The following is a 22,638-nucleotide window of genomic DNA, read 5'->3' as shown; positions in this document are numbered from 1 at the left end:
AGAATCACTTACATTGGGATTTGTCATTGATTCACACTCATGGGAGACGAGATTCGTAGCTGGTGGTATTACTTGATGTTTGTTTTGTCGTCTAGTATAAACCAACAACTCTTTTTCTGAATTTATTTGGTATGTTTTTTCCATTTCAAAAGTGTTTTGTTCAGAATTTAGCACAGATTTAGACTCAATTGGTAGACTAGACTGAGTTGGTGGATTAGATTCAATGGGTGGACTGAATTCAGGTCCTATCATTGGTAAACAGGTATCGCAGCAGTGAGTATATTTAACAATCCCTCGCTGAAGCGAATTGTTGGGATAAAAAGGCTGCTCTTCATTGAATGGGACATCTGATGAGACACTAAGGCGATGAGTGAGAGGGTTGTAACATTTGTAGCCCTTTTCGGTGGAAGAATACACAATGAAAATACACTTTGAGAACGAGGATCAAGTTTGGTATGATTAGGTCCTAAAACATGAACATAGGCTGTACATCCAAACATTTTTAGTGGAATATCTGAGAGTAGGTGAGTCTGAGGATAAATCTTAATAAGATAAGATATTGGAGTTTGATAGTGTAAGACACGAGAAGGCATTCTATTGATTAAATAAGCTGCTGTCAAAATAGCTTATCCCCAAAAAATCTTAGGAACAGAAGTAGTAAACATGAGAACCCTAGCAACTTCTAACAGATGTAAAATTTTCCTTTCAGCAATCCCATTTTGTTGGGGAGTACGAACACATGAACTTTGATGGACAATGCCATTAAAGGTAAGATAATCACCTAAGATGGAATTAAAATATTATGTACCATTATTAGTGTGCAAAACTTGGAGATTAACTTGAAATTTATTTTTAATCATTGAATGAAATGTTTTGAAGGTGGCAGCGACAACAGATTTGTCTTTTAAAAGAAACACCCAAGCTAAACGAATATGATCATCTATAAAGGATATAAACCAGCGAGTATTAGAGATATTTGTAACCCTGGATGGCCCCCACATGTCACTATGAATGAGAGTGAAAGGATGAGATGCCTTATAGGGACGAGAACGAAAAACACTTCGAGTATATTTTGCAAATTGACACACTTCACATTGGAACATGTTCAATTGTTTGTTTTTATACAGACTGGGAAACAGATGTTTCAGATAGGGAAAACTAGGATGTCCTAATCGATAATGCCATCTCATAATATCAATATTAGAAGCAGTACAACCAGAATGCAACCTTTTATTACCTTGAGTAGATGAAAGGTCAACATCAAAGTAGTACAACCCGCTACATTCTCTCGCACTTCCAATCGTCTTTCCCGAGGACAATTCCTTGAAATCACAATGTTAGGGTGAGAATTTTGCAATACAACCTTGATCAAGGGTATGTTTACTAATTGAGAGGAGATTACAAGATAGATTTGGCACATGGAGGACATCTTTAAAAGTAAGGAGAGGAAATATATAAACGAAACCTTTACCACCACAATTGATAGAGTGCCATCAACAATTTTTATTTTACTAGTACCTGGACAAGGACTATAAGTAATGAAGTGATGAGATTGACCAGTCATGTGGTCTAATGCGCCAAAGTCGACAATCCACGGTGAAGTTTGAGCATTAAACGCAACAGAAGTGTTTGGAGTGGAGAAAAATCCTGGAGAGTTTAGATCTGGTGAGGAAGTTGACTTGAGCAACCTATGGAGTTGAATAATCTGATCTGTGGTGAAAAGGAATGTATCACACTGAGCAGCAGTCATAGCACACCGTTTAAAATTGTTTTCAGCAGCTGAGTGGTGAAGATTAGGCTATTCAAAGTGATGTGTAACAACCTTGGAGAGCATTTTTGAGATTTTAGTGATGGTGGAATTATCACAAGTGGTGTTGAGATCAGTTGGAAAAGTGACCATGGTCGATTTTCAATGGTCAGAAAGGAAAAAAAACAACTGAACAAACCCGGAAGAAAAAAGCAAGTGCAAGAAGAGGATGAGACGATGAGGAGAGGATTGGGAAGTGGTGCAGCAGAGAAATCAGTTGAAAATCAAAGGAAATGTGCTGGTTGGGAAGAAAAAAAATCTGTGAACAGTATTGTGCGTGATTAGTGATCCGCGTGAACAGTATTCACCAGTGATCTGGAAGGTGGACGTTGGGGTTTTGTTGATCAGAGGCTGAGCAATCTCTCTTTGGTGGAGGTGAGAAGAGAAAACAACTTGAAAATAGTTTTCTAAGGTTGAACCTCAAGAGTATCAAACCCTAATTCTTTAAGAAAGGGCAGAAAAATAAGCCTAATTTGGAAAAAAAAATTCTCAATTTTTAAGGTCTTAAAGCTCTAATACCATGTGGAAAAATATACTCTTGATTGTTATTTTTACTTCTAAAGGAATATCCTTTAAATAGGCAAAGTACAAAGGAATATTCTAGGTATAAACTAATTTACATTAATTGCACCTTATCTGTAAAATACTAAGTAATAATTCAAATTATTTCTACAAGTATAAACAGAAAACAACTGTATAATTTTTTTAAACATTTATCTAAAGTTAACATTTGTGATCAAATCTACAAAAGTAATTCAGATTTCAAAGTTAATCTATGTATATAGGTACTCTTGTGCTCTAAATTTCTAAGTATTAAACCTAATTAAACTAAAATTTCCTCACCAACTTGCTCATTTGCTAACTGAGATACGCCATAATTGATTCAATCAACTCCTCCTGTATCTCGTTGATTTCGTGAGCCGAATATGGTGTCGTATTCGTAAACTAATTAGAAAATATTTAAAATAATAAGTTAGAAAATATCCAAAAAAATCATGAACGATAGTTTAAATTAAAATTAAAAGATAAAACAGTAGCTCATTTTTCAAGTAGGCCTTTGGTCTAGGCTGTAAGATCAACTTTCTAGGAAACTTCATAATGTAAAAGCCACACTCAGTTGGCCCAATTTGGTTTCGACACTATTACAACATAGTTATCCAAATTTAAGTATTGTATTTAGCAAGTTATTGTAATAAAAATATGTTAAAAACTTTACTACGATAAGTAATATAATTTACTTACCTTAGGAACACAAACTTTTAGATTGATGGACTCTTTTTGTCTTCGGTGTGTATCATACAAATCTAATGCCATGCACTAAATATTAATATTTACCCAGATATGAGTTTGAAATGAAATCATAAATTAATTAAGTAATATGTCTAACTTACATGATAATTATCTCCTTGATTTTCGAACGAAAATGTGAGTTTATAGGATCCAAAAAAGATATCGAATGATTGTGTGGCTGAATTAATAGTAACACCTAATGATAGCAACAATCAAACAAACTTGTGTAAGATATTTATCAATAAAAAAATATATAAATATAAAATTAGCTTAACTTACTTGTTCCAAGGACAAATTAAAAACTGCGTCTCTAGCTCCATCTATAGAAATCGATGGAAGAGATTTTTAGCACGTGTTTCATTGGTTCCTGCATTAGTGGACACTAAAGTGGGATGCATGAAAGTGTACATGTGGTTCAACCCCGTTGTTTGCTCTAAATCATCGAGCAAGCTACATATAATTAAGAAAAAGTCAATAAACTATTAAATTTCAAGTTACAATAAATAAACTAAAAGATTAAAAACACCATCGTACCTCATATATAATGCTAGCTCAGTCTGTCTGATCATCTCATAGTTGCAAAAGTGGAGGATATCATCTTTCCCTAATAGAGGATAGTTTGGAATCCAAATACCCTTTCTACAATTGGAATTTCTACCATGTGACACTACAAATTTTTTTTTTAATAACACCGAAAATGTGTTATCAAAACATACCATAACACTTTTTGATGTGTTAAGACCGACTATGTTATTGTAGGTCAGGGTACTTTACATAACACTTTATCATTGTTATACAGATGTGTTATTATACTGTCAACGATAACACACTTTCTGTGTTATTTTAATATATAGATAAGTGTTTAATTATGTTATTTATAGTCGATTATATAACACATTTCAATACTTATAAATTTGTGTTATACTACAATTTAGTATAACACTTTTTTTGTGTTATACTACACTTTAGTATAACACTTTTTTTTGTGTTTACTATACTTTAGTATAACACATTTTTTGTGTTATACTACACTTTAGTATAACACATTATTTGTGTTATATAATGAAGTTTGCATAACACAATTCTTTGCATAAAAAGTGTTATTGTAATAGATATTATAACACAATTTTCGTTATAATATCTATTACAATAACACTTTTTATGCAAAGATATTAACACTTTGTAATATCTATTATAATATCAGTTTTCGCATAAGTTTCTAGCTACAAGATATTAAAAAAACTATGAGAACTACTTAAAGGCACATAATACATAAAAATGTCAAGGATAACATAACAAGCCAAGATATTAAGAAGCAATTTTATATCAACTGGAGCAAGAACAGAGCAGAACAGTATTCTCACGATGGTGAATCCCCAAATGCTACAAGATAAAAGAAATAGTAGTGCTTTAATGAAGTGTTGTTGTAGTGTACATGGTCCTAACAAAAAACGGATCCTATGTAATTTGCCAACTCCATGGTTTTAAACAGGCAGGGGAAACATGAAAGGAAAGAACAACATCTCTCTGTCCATTGAAGCTAAATATTAAAAACAAGTGAGAAACATCAGTACTAAAATCCTTCATGATGATATATCTCGATTGCTCTTTGTGCCAAAGACTAAAGTTCATGTATTACAGTTTGGCTGCCTAAAACCTCACCATTTCTTGATGCAGAAACTATACCCATCTCAGAAGGACGACCATCAGTAGATTCAGCAATCTTCATGAGGGATGGCTTCAAACTTGCAGTCTAAAAGAGCACCAGATTGTAGAAATATTATTAGTGACCAAAAAATTCCAACAATAAGAATGCCTAAGATATGACCTAGTTCATCATGAATTGGGAGAGGAAAAAAAAAAGGCAACATCACATATGGAAATCCACTAAACAATCCTCATATACATTTTCTCCTTCCTGTCCCCCTTTCTCAAAATTATATACAATCCACTTTTCAAGTCAAAAGATTGCAATGTGTAAAAGTTGTTCTAGAAATGCAAATTTATAACATTATTTTGAGTCCCAACTTAGCATCAAATGCCTGTAGAAAAGAATCACCTTAAATCCTAAGAACCTTTGGCTTATCTAACCTCAACATTAGTCATATACCTCAACATTATTGGAATTTTTTAACAAATAATACACATTGCTCAGAATTTCTCTATGGTGATGAGTCTGATGACTCAAAACAGTCAGTTGGGACTGTAGATACTATACTGCTATATATAAACTATCATATTTAATGATATTCTTTTATTCTTATATATAAATATATATGTATATATATACCCCTGCAGCAGCAGCTAGCTGCATAAGTACAGTAGCAACAATGTCCCACCACACAGCAGAGACACTTGTAGGTCTACTGATCTACTGAATAAATTTTCAGTATTCACATGATATGGCATTGGAATTTTCTCTTATGTGGTAACTTTTTTTACTACCACTTAATTGTTTATATTTCTAATGAAAATATATTCATATTATTTATACTAATAAGATTACTAATGAATGAAAACATGAACAGGTCCCAATATATATAGCAGAGAGCATCTCCATGGAGGTCTTACAACACTAAATCAGGTACAACAGATGATTAATTTCATCTTAATTCTGAATACTAGATGAGATTATCATAGAAAGTTAAAATTCTTATATATGTTTGCTTATCTGTTCTTCAACTCATGATTGTTCTTGAAGGATCACTTGCCTTTATCATAGGGATAACTATAAGTTGGAGATCATTAGCTCTAACTGGTACCTGGTGATTACAATTACATATTTTATTTCTTTTCCTATATATCTATATATGTGTATGTTATGTGATTGAACTGAATTTTTCAAAGAAACATACAAGAAAATGATATTTGACACTATTCATATACCGAAGTTACATCCTCTATGTTATATATGCACATGTAATGTAACTTCTACAATGATTCCATCTCCGTATTTGATTATCTCTTTGGTGGTCTGATCTAATCATAACTGGTTTCTCTGCCAAAGCTAGCTAGCTCATGTTTAGAAATCATTTACATAAGAAACTATACACGACCCTGAAATTTTCATAGTATTAAAACAAAAGTGACCTTCCAATTTGAAATTCAAGTGATAAATGCTAACCCAAATGCTGAAAAACAAAATCATATTTACAAATTAAAAAAATAAGGCTTGCTCTCTAATAAAAAATATGTTCTATTCATACTAGTCTCAAGGTAAGAGAGCATTCAATAGGAAACTGAACAAGGAGAATAAAATGTTTCAATAAAATAAACAGAATTATTGATGATTAGTCAGAACAGCAAAGTAATAACTTGAAAATCAAGTGAGTACAACAAAAAAATAAAAATAAATAACAAATAAGAATGCACACATTTCACAATTTTAAGAAGTATTTGCAGGGAGGAGTTGCTAGAGTTAAAGGTACATTGCCTAGCAATTAAGATAACCATGTTTAGAGCTGGTGTAACAAGCAAGACTTTCTCATCAAAACTAACCATCTTTTGAAATGACTTCATTATATTTTGTTTCTCATTATCTTTTAATTCTGTTAGATTTTAGTGTTGTCCTATGTCCTTTTTGGTGTAGAGTGGTTTTCCTGTAAGCATTTCAGCAAATACATCCTATGCTTCAAATATCTATTGCAAAAGTGTACTGAAGACAAAAAGTAGAGGACTTAGACTCTTAGTATTAGAAACAAAGTACTAAGCAACCGTACACTTGATATGATCTAGAGTAAGAAGGTAACATAAAAATTAACATTGGCCAATCCCTTCAAAGATATTGGAAAATACTTAAAAGCATTGATACTTGTTAATTGCCAATCAAAAACAATGTCTACAACTATTCTTTTACCAGAAATAAGTATGAGAGTACATAATAGGTAGACTAAGCCATTGTCAATTTGTCATATAAATAAAATGAAGAGAAATAGATCAATGGTGCTGAGAGAAACATGTATTTTGGTGATTCAAGCTTATAGAAAAAATAATGATGGCCACATACCAGTAGTATATATAGTAGAAGAAGCCAATACAACATGCCAACTCATATATACATATATTACAAGGGAACAATACTGTGGAATCAGTAATAGAAGAAATTGAAGAAACAACATGAAAGAAGAACTTCGAAAGATCATCAGAAAATCAACAAAAAAATGCAATACTTTATGTGCTGTCATTTCAGTTTAAGCACTGGGGCACTATCACGGTTGATACTATCAGATGATTCATTTTGGTGTTATGTGCTGTCATTTCAGTATAATCAGTAAGTAATGCCACTGATTCAGAGACTGCAGTATAGTCTAAGGAAAAGTATAATACATCAATAACTTTTCAAATAAAGTAGTTGAAAATAATAAATACTTGTGGAGCCTTCCAAAGCAAGAGTATCAATACAGTGCCGGATAGAATCACATATGTTTGCCAAAGCCCAAGAAGCAGTTATTCGCACCTAAAACAACAAACGTACAGGAAAATATTACTCCCTTATGAACAAATTAGAGAGCAGGGTTATTATAAAAACTGAAAGTAAAAGAGAAATACTGATATTGAGGGGTCGCGGGTATTAATCTCCACTGCGTGGATCAATTTGTTTAGGATCTTTGCACTATACCATTTAAGTTTCTAGTAATTCTTCAGTCTATATTTCGAGCTCAAAGAAACATGAAAGCATGAAAAAAATTTAAAATCACCTTTGGAAAACTTCAGGAAAACATGAAATGACACCAATGGCTCGACAAGAAGCTGATCTAACTGAAGGTACCTCGTCTTGTTTGGCTGCATTAATCTGCAAAGTCTCTTAGTTATAATGCATAAACTTGTTTGCAAATAATTAATTTCCAAGAGAAACAAGTCAAAAACACATAATCAATGCTTACCGCAGCAGAAAGAATGAAATCCTGTTTCTCCTTCGCAAGAGAGAAGAATACAGAGGAAGTTATGCCTGCAAAACATGTTACTGATGCAGCTCTCACCTTGCAGAACACATAGAGGTGGTTCAGAAGTAACTACAGACACTTAAAAGTCCAAGCTAAATTAATAAACCGAAACTTCAGGGGCTTATAATCAATCTTTAAAAATCCTACCTAAATTAATAAACCTAAACTTTTGTCAATTCTTGATAATTAATATTACAAGGGTTGTTAAACAGATTAACACTTTGCAGAGAAAGAAAAAAGAATGATAATGAATTGTCTTTTCTTAGTTTAATGATATCACGTCAATGTTAATCAACCATTGCAGAAGCATGTCGCAGAATCAATGGAAAATGCTTGAGCATATACTACTCAGATCTTCTATTCGCTTCTATTTTATCTTTCATAAACTGTATAACTAGATCCAATTACAATGACAGATAGCCACTTTCTCAATTACAGCTTACTAACGAAAACACATACCCTAATACACACGCATGCCCTCACTTCACACGAGATAAATAACTACAATTCTAACAGGAAAATGTATTTAGAATTATATAATATCTATAGCAAAAAATAGCTAATTCCACCATTGAAAACCTGATACATCCACACAGGCATACAAATAGTAAATCCAAGATTCCATATACAGAGTACTTCAAGAAATGCCTAGATTCTTGACAAGAGAATAATTTCTGACAACCATAAAGCATGGTATTTCCAAACTAACTAATAGGTTACCTGGAGAGCCTCTAAGCATACTGTGTGATTGTTTACTTTTTCCAAGTAATGAAACAAAGTAAGAAGAACACCTGGCTTCTTTTCAGCCTCAATAAAACCTGTAAGAAAGCCAATAATGAATTTATAATATTAAATGAAACAATGAGTTTTGTGCAATATTCTTGAGAATACTTCTGACAATATGAAATATCAACACTTGACCATCCTCATGGCATGAAATAATACTCACCTTCATTCATCTCTTTAAGAAGCACTTCTTTAACTTGCGTTGAGGATGGTGAGATAGTGAAAGTTGCTGTCAAACAACTAAAAGAAGCAGTCTGTTGAAAAGAAAAGTATCACTGAGGCGTGCAATGAAGTGAATAAAATTATGTAATTGTTATAATCAGCGAGGGAACCATACCAGTAGACCTGTCTGGTCATTTCTGAAAGGGAAACCGACTTTAATCCTTTTTTGTATGGATGTTATAACTGTTGGCAATAGTTCAGCAGTCATTCTTGAATATCTGTAATACAAAATAGTAGCCCCAATAGCAGGGGCAACTAGTGAGCTAAGAATCCATAATTAACCTTCTTTTTATTTTCACTAATAAGAAGATATTTGTATTAATCAAGAAAGAGAATACACAGCTACAGTACAGCTATGCTCAACCTTAAATCCAATCTAAACAAAAATTTACCCAATGAAATAATTCTAAATGCACTACAGACTCCCCACCCTCTTTTCTATTCCTCTTACACTTAAGACTTGCCATTTGAAAAACTATTGAAGTTTCTGAAAGGGTCTTTTTTAAAAAAAATAAGTTTCTGAATGGGTCTAATTAAGGATAAGCTCCTTTAAGCCCGTCTGCTAAACCATACAAGACTGAAAAGGAACAAGAATAGAAGGAACTGGAGTCTAAATGAATTCAAAAATGTCATTTCAAGAATTAGAGCAGAATAATATAATATTTAGCCTACTTGGGAGTAACTGGTTTCATCTTTTGTCAACCTAAGCTTGTAGCATGTTTCATTATCTATTGAAAAATCATAACCTTGAATTTCCAGACAGTGCATAAAATGACAAAAGGAAAAAAAAGAAGTGAAAATAGTCCTATTAGCTAGAAAGCTAAAACTACCAACTGATTTCTTTTGAATCTAACTAGCCCTCTAGCATCCAGGAGATAAAAAATATAGTACTAAGCTCCCAAAGCTCAAACAAGGCTACACCATAAATATGATATCAATTTTATTTTTTGTTGCATGATGATGAATCAAAAACTAGTATTGACTAGAAGAGAGAACAAGCACACTCCACCAATGCAATAAAGATATCCATTCTCTTAACAAATCAGAGAAGGAAACCAGCCAAAGGGCTACCCAATGAAACTTGTAGGAAAATGATTTGCACATTAATTGAAAGGTCAAATCAAATACAGCACCTACTCTCTCAGTTCACGCAATTAGAGGAGAGGATGATCGAAAACATATTAAGTTCAGTCTATTTAAGATGACTACAAAATTACACTACTGGACAAAACATACTTGTTCTCAAGTTCAGATATCAGATAAAAAAAATGTAATCTCTGCTTTTCCATGCTAAGGCTAACTGCAACCCCTCACATCTGAAAACTTCTTATTTTTCTTTACACCCCTCAAAGTTACATGAACACACTGACATTCATGCTTGCACAATTGGGATACTTATTGTCATAACAAACCAAAATTTCAAGAAAGCATTGTTAATAGCAAGCAAAATGTTTCGTAGAAGAACCAAATATAAATGCCTACAAACTATAATTATGAAGTCAAATGATTAAGACCAACTTATTTCTAGGCACATGACAATAAACTAATGGTTAGATACTTCTTTTTAAAAAAAAAATCTTAGCCTTTATTAATGATGTTGAAATAGTAAGGTTGTCACATAGAGAAATATAAATAAATTTTAATGAAATACGTACTTGAGATTTGCCATTGTGTTCTCCACCAAAGAATTATTGAATAAAAAGCCAACAATAGAGCAGTTCCAGCCATTATTAAAGCCACATAATATATTTAACTGTGGTCCTTGCAAGATGTTCGGCCATTTTCTGGCAAAGATCCAACTGAAACACATGCACACGTATGAGGAAAGAAAAGAGGACAAACATATTATTGTAACACAACTCTTAAAGAACACAAAGAAGGTTTTACAAGTCCTATTATTTTCATCTACATAAATAGAAAGTACATAACCAGCATATATCATATCATCATATCTATCCATATTACTTAGTTAGGAAAAGAAAAAACAACTTTCTTCAATTAAGGTGTCTGTCAATTTAGTATATATCATTGTTAACACTTGACCGGGAAGAAATTTGAGCCAAAGAACCTTTCTAATTTAATGCATTTAAGCTAAACAGATTTTTCATGGTATAACTGCCCATCAACTAAACGGAATAGATTTAATGCATCTCTAAACAAGACAGGTTCTGTTATATGAGCTTCTAAACATCATCATGGAAATTCAAAAGGTTTCAATTACATAATTCAAAAGAAGAATCTTTAAGATGCAAAAAGAGTAAAGATGGTGATAGAGGGTCATCAAGTTTCTTGCTAGTTCTAAATCAAAAACACTAATGCAAAATAAATCATAATGTCAATGTCCACCAACTCCAACCTTGCACTGACATAATCAAATCAAATCAAATCCAATGAACCCTTTGGCCTACGAAAATAAAGTAACTACAAAAGAAAAAGCTTTAAGAAGAAAAGAGAATAAATATGGTTATACATGGTCATCAACTTGCTTGTTTTGCTAGTTCTGAATTAAAAACACTACTGCAAAATAAATCATAATCAAATCCAATCCATTTAACACTTTGGTCTAAGCAAAAATAGTAACTACTACAAATTAGCTTGCAACACTAAAATACAAAGTGAATTCAGCTACCTGTAAATCCTCCATGGTCTCCAATTCACTGCCCATAATATAGAAAATGAAGCCGAACCCAAAAAAGAGAATATGGTCCCCGAAATCACACATGCCAAAAGCAAGCGATGCTCATCACCTTCCATAGCCCAGCTCTCTCCCCTGCTCCATAATATAGAAAACGAAGCTGAACCCAAAAAAGAGAAAATGGTCCCCGAAATCACACACGCCAAAATCAATAACCACATGCGTGATCGGAACTTCCGAAGACGGAGCCGAACGACTGGAAACGCTGAAGAGACGATCATTGTAGACAGAGCAGTGGGCTGACTTCGGAGACACTGTAGGGGATCGGAAACACCGTTGATGATCATAGGAGTCAAACAAGTATTTTTTCCTTGGAAACCTAGCAGGCGATAAAATATTATTTAGAGGTTTGGAAATAAAAAAAAGGAGAGGAAAATAACAAAGTAAAAGGGTAGAAGATAGAATATGCGGGCTCCAAAAATTTTGTACTGCCAAATTATTTTTTCTTTGCCACCTATTATTTTATTATTAGATGTACCATAATACTTTTTTAATAGTATTATATTCATGTGTTATGGAAATTGGTATTTGGTGTAGTGTGATCAGCTTTCCATTTACCAATAAACTTCACCAAACACTTCAAGATTCTTGTCATAGGCACTTCTGTAGGCTCCTGTGTCAACGCCTCTATTCTTTTCTTTGATTGTCTTGGTTGTTGAGTAGAGGGTGCAAGCGGCTCTTTCATTTGTTTATTAGTAAGGACCCAATGTTGTGGCCATCCAACATCGTACCCGACTGCTTGTTCAACCAATGTATAACCTTCCATTGTAAGCGGATGCAGTAAACTAGCGTTTTCTTGAATGGCTACCTCAAATCTCGCACGATAATTTCCAGAAGGCAGTTGAATGTTATGTATTTCTGTGCAACAAGTACTTAAAAGTTTCCACTCTGTAATTATATTTTGTGTCAAACCAAGACACAACTTACAATTAATATGTTACATTTTTCAATAAACTAGTTTATTTTTACTTTATCAAATATATGCAAAAATGAATTAATAAGAAACTATTACCTCATCGGGAAAATTTGACTGTAGTGGTGGGGGAGCACATGGTGCCTATGTCGGTGGTGGAGGAGCATATGGTATCTGTGAGGGTGGTCGTTGAGCATATGATGTCCATGTCGGTGGTGGAGGAGCATATGGTGCTTGTGTTGGTGGTGGAGGGTCATATGGTGTATGTGGTGTGTTTGAGGCTCCTCCTTCACCCGAACCAGATGCATTTGATGATCCAAATGCACTGCTCTATTGATATGCAATAAGCGCCATCAACTAGTTTAACTTTTCCTCCTGTTGACGTGCCCATTCTTCAGATTGATTCCATTTCTCTTCAAGGTCTTTATAACGAGCATCTTCCACACCATTTTTTTTTTGTGATTGAATCTTTTTGGCAGTGGGACATGAAAAAATTGATGGGGAGCGACATGTGTACCGATCCCCCTAACACGTCCCCCTTGCTCTGGAGTGTCTAATGTCATTGTTAGTATATCGTTTGAACCTTCCACCACCAACTCTCCTTCTGCTACTTTTTGCATGTATTCTGCCTATATACATAGTTAGTAAATCAATTAGAATTTAACACACACATTAATCATTAAAATTATTTAAAAAAATCTAAAAACACTTACAATCCTCTTCACCACCTCTCGAGCTTCTTCATCAATAACTTCTCCTTTCTTGTTCATCTGTGCCCGTGTCCACATCTCAGATCTGTCATATTCAATCAACTCATGACCCAATTCCTGTTCCATTTGTTTCTCTACCAGTGCATAACCACCACGCCCTGAGTGATGTGGATACTTGTTCCGAGCTCGAGCATCTTGTTTTTTTCCTCATCTCTTCCCAATCTGGGGTAAGTCTTTTTGCAACAATTTTTTTCCAATCTTCAGGTTTGTAATACTCGACGTAGTCTGATGCGGCTTGGCAAGAAGCTCTGGAGCTACATTCTTATATACATAAATAAGATCTTTTGTTAGTCTTGTTTTCCAGGCTCTCCATGCTTTTCCTACTTCTTTGAGGACGCCTGTTTTAGAAGAATTTGGAAGTTTGAACGCATTCTGCACAAACGAACCCAAAAATATTAAACTTTTTTCAATATATTAATTTGTTATGATAAATTTAATAGTTAATATTATAGCTTACCTGTATTTGACCCCATATAGTCTCCTTTTTATTCTTTGACATTTGTTTCCAATTGTCAACATCTAAAGGAAGGATTGTGCGTGGTAGAAGACCAATGGCGTTGTTCATCTTGATCCCCCCCTTTTCCCATCGCTCGACCAAAACGATTGTACTCGACCTCATAATGGAAACCCTCACTTCTTGCTTTGAATACATCACTACAAGTCGATTTGCCCCTATACTTTTTATCTTGGGTATTTCGTTGTGCGATAGGAATAATCCCCTCAAGATCATTAGCATCATCATCAACAAATAGATTGCCCTCATCATCATATGATGGATCCATAATCAATAAATCTGCAATTAAGAAAACAAAAATATTATCTAGTAAACATCACAAAATACATAAAAACAAAATCACAAAATTAATATATATACCTTTAATTATCTACCCACAACCCTTCACCATTCTCACGTATATAGTTATCATCATTATCAATGGTGGCATCAATAGGCGGTGAAGCAATTGTAAATGCTTCTTGTTCAAGTATAATATCATCGCTCCGAGACTCTTGATCAGATAATCTTTCGGTTGACTTGTTAGGATAACTTACCATCGAGAATCTACTGGATCACTCACATAAAATACTTGCTTGGCTTGTGACGCCATTATAAAGCAGTCAGATTTATGTCCTATTTCGTTTAAGTCCACCAGTGTGAATCCTAAATCATCTGTTTTGACCCCGTTATCACTTTTCACCCAATCACACAAGAAGAGATGAATTCGAATAGTCACATAATCAAGTTCCCAAATTTCTTTGATCACCCAATAAAATGTCATATCACATTGTATGGGATTTTTATCTTTGGAACTCGATATTTGAAAAGTCTGGGCGATAATAGTAATGCCATTATTTTGTGTCTTTCTAATATTATCACGGTCCATGATGTTGAATTGAGTACCGTGAATATAATCGAATTGTTACTTAATTACACTCATTGAAGGACCTCGTGCTATCTATTTTAGTGTTTTAGAGACTTTGTTTGTGGTGTTATTCAGAACCTAGAATACAATAAAATAAACAAGGTATATTAAATTATAACAAGCTCAAATACAATAACACGCAAAGAAGAACAACACAAGTATTTTACCTCATTCCCGAACCAAGTACTGAAATTTCGATAATGTTCATCATGTACCCATTTTTTATTCCAAGACTTATTAGGATAAGTGGTCTTGATCCAATTGAAATGTTCTCTTTAAGAAAAATCATTTATATCAATGAACTAAATTCATTGCCAATATAATGAAAGAGAAAAATAAGATTGACCATGCATATGTATAGGAACTTACTCGATGTATGGATGAACATCATCAATATTTTGTAAGACTAGGCGATGTGCTTCATCTCTATCAGATTTATTTACTTCAAAAACAACATCAAATCTACAACCTTTACTTATTTCAAACTCAATTTTAGAAAAACATAGTACAATGCTTGCAACACCTGATAAGTATGCTGAGCAGAACTCCATTGCTTCTTCAATGATGTAGGATTCAACTATGCAACCCTCAGGTCTACTTCTATTTCTAAAATAATATTTTAAAACCCTCATATACCATTCAAATGGGTACATCCATCTCAAATATACTGGTCCACATAATTTTACCTCTCTCACCAAATGAACTATTAAATGAACCATTATTTCAAAAAATGAAGGTGGTGAATACTACTCAAACTCACGCATAGTTATCACGAGATTTGTTTGAAGATTGTCCAACTTTGACACATCTACCACTTTACAACAAATAGATTTAAAGTAGAAGCATAGTTTGATAATTGCATATCGAACTATTTTGGGTAACACAAAATGGATAGCAACCGGTAGAAGATGTTCAAGTAGTGTATGATGGTCATGAGACTTCATTACAACTAAATTCAAAATTTCCATATCTACCAGAAAAGAAATATTTGAAGAATAACCTTCCGGTACTTTCACATTCGACAAAGAATGACATACAATTTGTTTTTCTTCTTTAGACAGGGTATAACATGCAAATGGTAAATAGGTTCGTCTCTCACCAACCTCTGGTTGTAACTTACTGCGTATACACCCTACTTTTAAATCCAACCGAGCTGTAATTCCATCCTTACTCCGACCGAGAATATTCAGCAATGTACTAATTAAGCTATCCGACATGTTTTTCTCAATGTGCATCACATCCAAGTTATGCCGCAAAACCAAATGCTCCTAGTATTCAAGCTAAAAAAAATAGATTTATTCTTCCAACAACCTGTCGCACCTTCTACAACCTCCTTTGTTTTCTCACGTCTAACATTTTTCTCTCTTATTTGTATAATTTCTAGGCTTACCGAACTTGCATTGAACTTTGTTCAACTTTGTTGATAATTGTCCTCCAAGTAAAGGTGGTGGAGCCTTTCCAAATTCAGCTTTACCATTGAAGGCATCTGTCCAACTTCAAAATTTATGTTCTTCGGATAAGAACTTTTGGTGTCCCATATAACTAATCTTTCTAGAATGTTTTAAATATGCAGAATGAGTCCCCTCTTCACAAATGGGACATACCTTGTACCCTTTCACACTAAATCCAGAAAGATTACCTAAGGCTGGAAAATCATTAATGGTCCACAACAACAATGCTTTAAGATTAGCATTTTCTTTCCTATAAGCATTGTAAGCATTAACCCCCTCATACCACAATGTGCTCAAATCATCAATTAAAGGAGCTAGGTAGACATCAATGTCATTTCCAAGTTGTTTAGGACTAGATATCAACAAGGTCAACATGGTAAACTTCCTCTTCATACACAACCATGGCGGTAATTTATAGATGACTAGCATTACAGGTCAACAAATATATTTACTACTAAGGGAAGTGTGTGGATTAATTCCGTCAGTGGAAAGACCAAAACGAATATTCCTCGGTTCATTGCCAAAATCAGGCCATTTAACATCTACTGTTTTCCAAGCTGGCGAGTCAGCTGGATGTCTCAGCTTACCATCCTTCACTCTATCTTTGGGATGCCAAATTAAATTTTTAGCATGATCATCATTTTGGTACAACCGAACGAAATGAGGTATCGGTGGTAGATACCCTAAAACCTTTGCAGGGACACCTTTTCCAAATGCATCTGAATTTTTTTTCTTTTGTCATCTAGACTCGCCACATGTCGGACATGCAATTGCATCAACAAATCTCTTTCGATATTAGATGCAATCATTAGGATAAGCATGTACTTTTTCATATTGCATGTCTAACGAGCGCAATGTCTTCTTTGCTTTATAAAATGAAAACGACATTTCATTACCTTCTGGTAATAATTCTCTTAAAAATGCTAACAACTCTATCATTCCCTTATCACTTCACCCATGTTTGGCTTTTAAGTTATACAACCTAAGCAGTGCTGATAATTTAGTGAACCTTGTACAATTAAGGAAAATAGGTTTCTCAGCATCTTCTAAGATTGACTGAAACTTAATTGGATCCACATGTGATTCATATTGTGCATCATCAATCATTTCTACAATATCATCAACTTCATAATCCACATCAAAATACTTATTATTCTTAGACGGTCCCTCATCAGTGACTTTCATTCTTTCTCCGTGCAAAAATCATACTTTATAACTTTTTTCTATTCCATTCCTAAATAAGTTATCTTTTATTTTAAAAAAATTCATCTTGACAACATTACCACACTTAACATAAGGACAAGGAATACTATTAGGAGACTGAGTATTTATTTCACAAAATTGCAAGAAAAACTCAACTTCATTCCTATATTTCACGGATAACCTATTCGCTGACATCCAATCTCTATCCATTGTCAAACTTCACACACACAAAAAAAAAAAAACAAACAAACAAACAAAGCAACAAACATTAACAATTAGGTTCGTGGATTAACTAATTCACAAGTAAATAAAGGAAACAATATGTCCAAAAAAATTAGGCAGCATTTCCCCAATTTCTATCACATTTCCCAAATTTAAAATGTGCATGTATACAACACATGATATTCACAAAAATATTCAACAAATCAATCAAACATGCATAATTCTCATATTACTAAATCTAAAAAAATTGGGCAACATTTCCTCTATTTCTATCACATTCCCCAAAATTTAAATGAACCTACATTCATCACATAAACACAACAAACCAATTAATCAATCAAACATGCATAATTACAGCCTTATATCACCGTAGCAGACAGTCCCAAACCCTATATCCACTATTTTATAATTCCTAGACTCCACTAGGTTCAATATCTTAATTATACATTAAGGTTTAAAATATTACCTCTAATATAAAATCCTCCAAAGCTTGATCTCACCAACAAAGTTGTCAACAAAATACTTATTCAAATATAACAATAAACAAAAAAAATAATAAAAAAGTTGACAAAATATAAAGAAAAATATATTAAAGCTATATTCTAACTAAATACACAATAAAGTTCTTAAAGAAAACAAATAATTTGTTATCTGTACTCATTTAAATACTTAAACCCGAAATGAAATATTTGTTTCTTTTTTGAAAAAGTTAAAAAATCACATAAAGAAAAATCTACTATAAATATCATAACTAAATCAATAATAAAATATAACTTAAAGAAAACAAATAATTTAATATATATATACAAATTTAAACAATTAAACCCAAAGTTTAAAAACAAATTTAAAAAGTTAACAAAATATAAAGAAAATTCTACTCAAAATATTCAAACTAAATAATTAATAAAGTGGAACTTATACAAAATATATAATTTAATATATATATATTCATTTTCATAAGTAAATCCGAAATTAAATTAAATTTAAAAATTTTGAAAAAGTTAACAAAAAATAAAGAAAGTATAATAAAAAAATTCTAAAAAAATAAAATATTAAAATGCAAAATTTAAACCTAAAACAATTACATAATCATTAATATAAAACTATCCAAAAATTAAAAAATTCGAAATATAGCCAATTTATAAAAGAAATCAAAAAATTAAATTTAAATCTTAAAAATTAATAAAATTGCACTTACTTGTAGTAATTGAGCAATGTAGGTTCTTGAAGTAGAAAATCCCAAAAAACTAAGAAAGTTTATGGGTTTTCAAACAATAATCTTGAGGTTTGTTCTCTTCCATGGCGAAAAAGAAGAAATTGATTCTTAAGCCTGAGATTCATGTAGAAGAGCAAGATACTCTGTTGGTTCAGGATGACAAGGCTCCATATAGGTCAAATACTAAGGGTTTGGTAATCGATGGCCCTGCGACTGAGGCTTTGAATGATATGGATGAGGTTAGACCTGAGGGTTTGAATCTCAATATTGAAGTGGATCGATTGATTGCAGTTAATGGAACCCAGGAAACTGATATTAAGGGAGATGGAAGGGCTACTCCGATCTCGAATACTGCTTCCTGGCTGGATAAGGTGGAGGAAGGGGATTTTCAAGCTTCAGCCCACCGTCAATGGCAGCAGTTCACAGCAAGTAAGATCTCCTTTTCTAACCAGAAATTTGAATTTACTGAACCATTATGCAGAGATGGATGGAAATATGCTAGGGTTGATGCTGAAGAGGTTAAAATTCAATCTGCGAATTGGAGTTCGGCAGTAATCTGTATGGTTCTTGGTGCTAATCCTCCAATGGCTATTTTTGAAGGGTTCATCAAAAGAGTTTGGGGTCATCTAGGGATTGCTCAAATTGCTAGAATGACAATGGGATTGACCATGGTCAAATTTAATGATGATGCTACGAGGGATCATGTTCTGGAAAATGGTGTACTTCAATTTGATACGAAACATGTTATCATTCGTCCATGGACTGTGAATCTTAGTGCTATTCTCCTTGTTCATTCAGTTCCTCTGTGGATTCGATTTCATGATTTAGGGCTTCAGTATTGGGGAAGTAAATGTCTTAGTGCGCTCGTGAGTACGATTGGTAAACCGATAATGGTTGAAAAATTTACAAGGGAGCTCTTAAGAGTTCAATTTGCTAGAGTTCTTCTGGAAATGGAAATTACTAGAAGTATTCAGTTTCTTAATGAGCATGGTCAGATTATGGAACAGGGGGTGGAATATGAATGGTTGCCTATTAAGTGCAAGGCTTGCTCTGGATTTGGTCACTCAATGGTGGATTGTCGTAATGAGCTGAAGACACACTGGGTCAAAAAGGATACTATGGCTAAAGAAGAGGTAAAGGAAAGGAGGAATAAGGATGCTGCCGAACCTGAAGGTGAGGTGCCTGCAGTCTTACCTTTTACAGATGCAGAAGGGTTTCAGGTCAACAATTCTGAGGGTTCTCAGCTTAAAACCTTGGCTAATGCTGATGAAGACAAGGGTGCTCAGGATAGTAAACATTGGCTCACTCCAAAGCGTGTGGCTACTCATACTAAACAAGGTCAGGTAGTAGGTTTTAATTCTATTCTTTCAGAGCAAGGGCAAAAGAAGTTGAATAAATTTGAGGTGCTTCAAGAGCAAGTGAATGGTGGCAAAGAAGATAATCCCGTCTCTATCTCTTCCTATGGATAATAGCAATATTTTGAGCTGGAACATGAGAGGGCTGAATGATTCTAATAAGCATAATTCAGTTATAGATCTTTGTAGTAGGAATAAAATAGGAGTTGGTGGTTTATTAGAAACTAAAATGAAGGGGAATAAAATAATGGACTTCATGGAACATAAACTTCCTAACTGAGAGTTTTATACTAGTTCACTTACTGAAGGCAGACTTTTGATAGTTTGGGGGAAGGGTTTTTGTAAGGGTTACGATTCTTGAGGAGTCTAATCAGTTTGTTCATTGCTTGGTCAAGATGGGTGGTCAGAAGCAAGATTTTTATGTTACATTTGTCTATGGGCTTAATACGATAGAAGGAAGGAGGAGTTTATGGAAAGGGTTACAAAGGATATCTCTCTCTCTGATAAAGCTTGGATTATTTTGGGGGATTTCAATGCCCCTTTCTCTGGTATGGACAAATCTGGAGGGAAACCGATTTCAGCTTTGGAGTTGGTTGATTATCTCCAATGGCTTGAGGATACTCATGTTGAGTCTCTTAAGAGTATAGGTTCCTATTTCACTTGGACTAATAACAAAGATGGTCCAGCTAGAATCTATTCTAAAATTGACCATGTTTTCATGAATGAGAATTGGCTTGATTTCTTTCCCCATTCTACTGCTGTGTTTAGATGGGAAGTTGTTTCGGATCATTGCTCTTATGTTGTTACTATCCTGCCTATGGAGAAGTTGGGTTTTAAACTGTTTAGATTTTTTAATTTTTGGGCAGACCATCATGACTTCAAAGAGGTCGTTATGAATAGTTGGAGGTTGCCTATTAAGGTCACTGGTTTAAGGGCTATCTACTTAAAGACAATGAGGCTGAAGCATAGATTAAAAAAATTTAACAGAGATAACGTTGGTGACATTGGTTTGAACTATCACAAGGCTAAGGAGACTTACCAAGAAGCTCAACTTCTAGCTCAATCTCATCCTCATGACTATAGTTTTCAAGAAGTAGTGAAAGAAGCTGTTGCCGCTTTTTCAGTTCAGGAGCATATGTACCATAGTTTCTTAGCCCAAAGAAGTAAAATAACATGGTTAAGGAAGGGTGATATGAACACTTCTTTTTTCCATGCTTGTTTGAAGAAGCGTAGAGCTGAAAATTTTATTGCTTCCTATATCACTGATCAAGGTAATTTGGTAGATAATTTTCCTGAAGTTGTCTCTCACTTTGTTGAGCATTTCAGAGGCTATTTGGGTAGTTCGAGTTCTACTACTGGCAGGATTGATTTACATTGTATAGAGATGGGATCCAATCTCTCGGTTGATCAACAATTGATGCTTTTAGAACCTTTTTCTCGTAAGGAAATTCGTGCTTCTTTATTTGGTATTCCCATCACTAAGTCTCTAGGACCTGATGGCTTTGGTTCTGGTTTTTTCAAGGTAGTTTGGCAGGATATTGGGGATGAAGTCTGTTAAGCCATTAGTCAGTGCTTTGACACAGGGATTTTTCCTTCCGAGCTTCATGAAACTACTCTGTCGCTGGTCCCTAAAGTGGCTAATCCATCTAGGGCTTTACACTATAGACCTATAACTTGTTGCTCCACTTTATACAAGTGTATAGCCAAGCTTTTATGTTCGAGAATGGATTTAGTTCTTCCTGAACTCATTCAGCCAAACCAGGGAGCCTTTATTAAGGGTCGTTCTATTGCTCATAACGTCATGATTCTTCAAGATCTTATCAAGAACTATGGGAGGGCTTCTACTTTGCCTAGATGTGTTATCAAGATTGATTTAAGAAAGGCTTATGACACAGTAGATTGGCAGTTCTTAGAGGATCTTTTAAGGGCTCTTTGTTTTCTTATGAAATTTATAGGATGGATTATGGTCTGCTTGCGGAATACTTCCTACTCTTTGCTCATGAATGGTAGGGTTCAAGGAAAATTTAAGGGCAAGAAGGGGCTACGTAAGGGTGATCCTATGTCTCCTCTTTTGTTTGTGCTTATCATGGAGTATTTGACTAGGAGCCTTCAACTAGCTGCTCTTAAATCTACATTTAGATTTCACCCCATGTGCAAAAGTCTTAAGCTTCTAAATCTGTGCTTTGCTGATGATTTGATCTTATTTTGTAAAGGTACTCGTTCAACTTTTAGCATTCTTAAAGAATTTCTTGTGGAGTTTAGTGCTGCTACTAGTCTCTCTATAAATACTACAAAATCTCATATATTTTTTGGAGGTGTCACTGCCACTGAGAGAAGGAATATT

The 22,638-nt window shown here is 33.9% G+C and overlaps 3 protein-coding genes across 3 annotated transcripts; 1 reads left to right on the top strand and 2 right to left on the bottom strand.

The window, feature by feature from the left end:
• Positions 1-7,790: 7,790 nt before the first annotated feature.
• LOC133805861 (uncharacterized) lies at positions 7,791-9,267 on the bottom strand. Its single transcript, XM_062244009.1, has 5 exons — positions 9,164-9,267; positions 8,990-9,066; positions 8,761-8,858; positions 7,981-8,076; positions 7,791-7,889 (listed from the first exon to the last, which is right to left on the bottom strand). The coding sequence occupies exons 1-5, from the start codon at positions 9,181-9,183 to the stop codon at positions 7,791-7,793; spliced, it is 390 nt and encodes a 129-aa protein (XP_062099993.1). The 5' UTR covers positions 9,184-9,267.
• A 3,533-nt stretch (positions 9,268-12,800) lies between these two features.
• LOC133805860 (uncharacterized) lies at positions 12,801-13,492 on the bottom strand. The gene is made up of 3 exons (XM_062244008.1): positions 13,370-13,492; positions 13,187-13,285; positions 12,801-12,986 (listed from the first exon to the last, which is right to left on the bottom strand). Exons 1-3 carry the CDS (start codon positions 13,490-13,492, stop codon positions 12,801-12,803), a joined length of 408 nt encoding a protein of 135 aa, XP_062099992.1.
• Positions 13,493-20,763: 7,271 nt separating this feature from the next.
• LOC133805859 (uncharacterized) lies at positions 20,764-21,852 on the top strand. Its single transcript, XM_062244007.1, has one exon. It carries the CDS (start codon positions 20,764-20,766, stop codon positions 21,850-21,852), a length of 1,089 nt encoding a protein of 362 aa, XP_062099991.1.
• The last annotated feature ends 786 nt before the right edge of the window (positions 21,853-22,638 follow it).

The sequence above is a fragment of the Humulus lupulus genome, chromosome X, assembly GCF_963169125.1.
Source record: "Humulus lupulus chromosome X, drHumLupu1.1, whole genome shotgun sequence".
Lineage (NCBI taxonomy): Eukaryota > Viridiplantae > Streptophyta > Magnoliopsida > Rosales > Cannabaceae > Humulus > Humulus lupulus.
Note: the sequence above shows the minus strand (reverse complement) of the source record. Positions and strands in the feature narration are given on the sequence as shown.

Excerpts from the sequence above, each read along its gene's own strand:
- LOC133805859 (XM_062244007.1), top strand. The coding sequence starts at position 20,764 with ATGGAAAGGGTTACAAAGGATATCTCTCTCTCTGATAAAGCTTGGATT.
- LOC133805861 (XM_062244009.1), bottom strand. The coding sequence starts at position 9,183 with ATGACCAGACAGGTCTACTG. Across the intron at positions 9,067-9,163 it reads ATGACCAGACAGGTCTACTG|TTGTTTGACAGCAACTTTCA; the intron begins GTATGGTTCCCT and ends TGCTTCTTTTAG. Across the intron at positions 8,077-8,760 it reads TATGCTTAGAGGCTCTCCAG|GTGAGAGCTGCATCAGTAAC; the intron begins GTAACCTATTAG and ends GTGTTCTGCAAG.
- LOC133805860 (XM_062244008.1), bottom strand. The coding sequence starts at position 13,492 with ATGGAACAGGAATTGGGTCATGAGTTGATTGAATATGACAGATCTGAG. Across the intron at positions 13,286-13,369 it reads GAGAGGTGGTGAAGAGGATT|GCAGAATACATGCAAAAAGT; the intron begins GTAAGTGTTTTT and ends CTATGTATATAG. Across the intron at positions 12,987-13,186 it reads CTCCAGAGCAAGGGGGACGT|AGCAGTGCATTTGGATCATC; the intron begins GTTAGGGGGATC and ends GCATATCAATAG.